Consider the following 4,442-nt stretch of genomic DNA (forward strand, 5'->3'; position numbering starts at 1 on the left):
CTGGGGCCTGGGCCCCACAAGCCCCAGTCCCGCCCCTGTGTTGCTTGTCCTTCCTTGCAGCCCCAGTGCCGGAGTCAGCAGCAGCGAGGCGAACGGACGCAGGTGACGGGCGGGTGTGTGCTGCAGCGTCACCACTAGGAGGTTTCCCCCGCTCCAGCACTAGGGCAGAGACTACAACTCCCAAGGGGCTTTGCGAGGTCTTCCGGTTGCTGACCGTTTTTGTCGTGGTAACTTCGTGCGCTGCTCCCATACGCTATCCGGGAGCCGCCACGCTCCTCTCGCGAGAACTTAATTTATACCCTCGAGACTTCACCAACCCCATCCCACCGAACCCCCCCCCTTACTCTCGCGAGACCCTGACCGGACTGCGGCGGTGCGGAGACCCTCGCGCTGGGCGATGGAGGAGGAGGAGGAGGGCGGCGCGCGCGAGGCTCTCTTCTCGCTGGAGCTGCTGGTGGAGTGGGTGCGGGTGGAGCCGCAGCTGCTGCCCGCGCGCGGCCCCCTGCGCCCGGCCGTGGCGCTGCGGCTGCTGGACTTCCCCACCTTGCTGGTGCACCCACCCGAGCCGGGCTGCCCGCCGGGGCGGCTCGTCCCCTTCGGCCGGGGCAAGTCCTGCCTCTTCCGCCTGGGCCCGGGCCCCCTGCGGGGCCTGCTCCGCCGCGCCCCGCTCTACGCGCTGCTGCTGGCGCTGCCCCCGGGGCCCGGCCCGGCCCGGCTGCTCGGCAGCTGCTGCGTCTCCCTGGCCCCGGCCGCCGAGGAGCTGCTGCGGCCGCCGCAGGGCGGGGCGACGCCCGGCTCCCGGGGCCGCAGGGGCTGTTACCCCCTGCGGGACCTCATGGGGGAGCGGGTTGGGGAGCTGGCCCTGGGCTACCGCCTCAGCAGCCTGGGGCCGGCCTTGCTGGGACACCTGCCTGCGGGCCTGGGGCAGGGGGTGGCCGGGGGAGCGCCGCCGCCCAGGCCCACCTGCCCCCCGGATACCCAGCGCCAGAGCGGGCCCAGGCCGCAGGGGACCCCGGGGGAGCAGGCGTCTGGGCATGGTAGGCACTCTACGTCTATCGGCATCCAGACGGAGCCGCAGGGCAGGGAGTTGCCTGGGGAGCTGGAGCCTGAGCACAGCGGCCAAGCCTCTTCCCCCGCTGGCCAGACCCATCTGCCATGTGTGGAGGAGGTGAGGGAGCTGGAGATTGAAGCAAACATCTTCTGCCCTCCCCCTTTGTACTACAGCCACCTGCCCACAGAGCCCCCACCAGCCCAGGCCCCTAGGCGGGTGGCAGTTGCCCAGCCTCAGGCACCACAGGAGCAGAGCCCAAGTGCAACACCAGCACCGTTACAGGAAGCTTGTCCAGACAGAGGTCGGGCTTCTGGTTCCCTGGCCCAGTCGCTGGGTAGTGCCCAGCAGCTCAGAGATGCTCTAAGAGAGCTGCCTCTGGTCAACGCTTTGCTGGTAGAACTATCCCTGCTGAGTAATCAGCCCCTGCACTTGGGACCTTCTACTGTTCACCCCCAGCTGGCCTGGCTATACCGAGAAGTAGAAGAAGCTGACATCAAGACCTCAAAACCTCTTACTAAAAGCCGATGGCCAGCTGGGAAAGATAAGGAGACACTTCTTAACCCCAGAGAAAGGTTCAAAAGAAGTCAGCAACAGTTTTCTAAATTGGGGGGTTCTTCCTTACGAGAGACTGGAGCAGGGAAAGGAACCAGGAAAGCTGCAGCATCAAGAAACAACTGTTTTGAAAAGAAGAGTGGAACCAAAGAAAACACACCCCCAAGGAAGAAACTGTTTTATGGACTCACAAATACACTAAGGTTACGATTACAGCAGACCAATCCAGATATGTTAATACTTCATGAAAGGAGAGAACAATATAGAAAAAGGCAAGTCGAGATGCTGAGAGAAAAGCAAAGCAAAGGGTCTTTGTCCAGAGGAAAACTATTCAGAAACACTGCTGAACAGCATCTGATGTCTTACAGGCATCCTGCTGAGGGAGGAATTTTAGAACAAAATATTCAGGTTGGTGAAAATATTGAGACTTTAATACAAAGTAGTATTGAAAAAGATCACTCCACCACTATAATGGAAGACATTTCTGACCTACAGAAACATGCTGCTCGCAATAGACCAAACAATCATGAGGAAAATGCTAAGGAAGAGAATCCATATGAAGTGAATACAAACTCTTCACTGGAAGTAACTACAATTAAAATCCCTTACAAAGTAAAGGGTGTGAAAGTCCACCTGCCAAGAACTTTCACACAAGATACTGATGCAAAGGGAAATAAAGTAGATGAGGAAGCAGTAGACTTGATTCATGACAAAGACACAGATGACTATAATGCTTCCCCGTTAGGTGATTATCAACCAGGCCAAAACAACAGTTTTGAAAGTAACCCTGAACTCAAGTATTCAGATGACTTTGTTGGCAGCCCTGAGAACACAGGCTATTCGGAAGATTTCACCAGTGCTGACGATACGGGCAGAAGCTCAGAAACTCTTGATAGCAGCCCAGAGTGTGCACTGGTAAGCCCAAAGCAAGCTTGCTCAGACATGGAATCAGAATCCAAGAAGTCCAGACTTTCTGAAAAAAGTCTGAGAACTGAAAGTATTTCAGCTCCTCTACCAGTTCCTTCAAGTGCATCTCCAGTCCATTCTCTTAAAAAAACCTATGACTTAAAAGCAAAAAAACAGAATACAGGTGCGGGTGTCGGTGTATCCATTAGTGACTCCTCTCCTCCTGCAGGTTCATTAGATAAGCAGGAGTTAGCTTCACATATCAAGGAAGAAGATAGCAAAATTGACCAAAATATTTTCCAGGCCCCTGAAGTGGAGAGTAAGCAAACTAATTCTGATATAAATAGTGTAGTAAAGGGCCAAACCTCTTTGGAAAAGAGCCAGTCACTGAGGACATCTCAAGTTAGCTCCTACTTGCCATCCAACATGTCTGATCTTGAACTTAGTGGTATGGAAAACAATACATCAGACAAGGAAGAGGATGATGATTTTGGGACACTGAGTATTCCTAATCAATATAAGCACATCAGTGAACTAGTAGTAAATAAGCTGCCTGGATACACGATGTAATCAATATACACTCTTGGTCAAAACAGAATGTTTACTTTTTTATTTTTATAAACAATATTAAGATATTTGTAGTTGGATATATATAACACAAATGTTTGGCTTTATGAATTTAATAAATTGCTGGTTTTGTTTTTATAAAAACAAAGATTGTAACTTTGGTGTATATAATAAAACTTCAATAGTCTAAGCCTAGGTTTAAAGGAAAAAGACAAGCAAAAAAGTATTAAAATACCTCATCTTTTCAATTGTAGAAATGAAAATGGAAGCAGTAAGCCTTCCTAGAATATCCAAAGACTTGTCAGAAGAAAATGTTAGTGCTAAAGAAACAACCATGCAGTTAAGTTATGAGTACAAATTATGTCTAACCATTTTTATAAACTGATATTTTAAACAGTCACCTTTTTCACAAAAGTAACCTTTACACTTCCAGGAAGTAAATGCAGTACAACTGCTACTTCATGCACACAGCCTGTCATAGGCAATAGCAGTATAGATTGTAAAGCCAGAAGGAATCATTATGATAATGTAGATATGAAAGTCAGACTAGACTATCATAATGACTAACATAGGCCATAGCATTTCACTCAGTGTTTGTAACACTGATCCCATTAACTTGTGGTTAAAGTATTCTCACCTTTTCAAGTTGGGGGACCCCTTATAAATTTTCATGACCCCTTATATCTATTATAAAGGAGTAAACAAAAATGTTGATAAGCCAATTTGTGTGTATTTCAGGAGGTTGACACTGTATTTGACCTTGAAAGATAAGTTTGGGTGGGGAGTGGAAGAGAAATTTTCATTGCTTTAGATTGTAATAAATTGAGAGTCCTCACAACCCTCCTGATTGCCTTTTATGATTTGTTGGTTGCTAAACACTGAACTAAGATATATTTTAGAAAGACATTAAATTTTGATTTAAAGATGCCAAGTGATGGAGAATTTACATCCCTCGGTAATCTCCAGTGATTAGTTACCCCCTGTTACATTTATATTTCATTTCCAGTTTTTGTTTTTCTTGATTTCCACGTCCAGCTATCGAATGGTTATGCCCTTTTTCTGCTTTTTGACTTAATTCTGTTTTTAAGCATCTGTCCAAATCCATTCTCTTAAGTGTCCAAGGTATTCTTCCAATTACTACTGTGTTTTTTTGTTTTTTTTTTGCTTTTGCCTGTAGGCCAATACCTCCCTATTCTACCTAAATCACTTTATTATTAACATGCTCTAATGAGAGTATTGAATTCCCATTATTGAGAATGAAACTGACGTGTTGTAATTTAAAAACAAGAAAACATGGTTCCTGTACCCAAAGTAAACTACGGTAGAGCTGTGTAAAATTTTTAGACATCGTTATTTGATGAAAAAT

At 48.0% G+C, this 4,442-nt stretch overlaps 1 protein-coding gene across 1 annotated transcript; it reads left to right on the forward strand.

Moving 5' to 3' along the window:
• The first annotated feature begins 361 nt into the window (after positions 1–361).
• On the forward strand, positions 362–4,097 carry MAP10 (microtubule associated protein 10). Its single transcript, XM_077813413.1, has one exon. The coding sequence runs from the start codon at positions 398–400 to the stop codon at positions 3,077–3,079; it is 2,682 nt and encodes an 893-aa protein (XP_077669539.1). The 5' UTR covers positions 362–397; the 3' UTR covers positions 3,080–4,097.
• Positions 4,098–4,442: the final 345 nt, after the last annotated feature.

The sequence above is a fragment of the Eretmochelys imbricata genome, chromosome 3 (genome assembly GCF_965152235.1).
Source record: "Eretmochelys imbricata isolate rEreImb1 chromosome 3, rEreImb1.hap1, whole genome shotgun sequence".
Lineage (NCBI taxonomy): Eukaryota > Metazoa > Chordata > Testudines > Cheloniidae > Eretmochelys > Eretmochelys imbricata.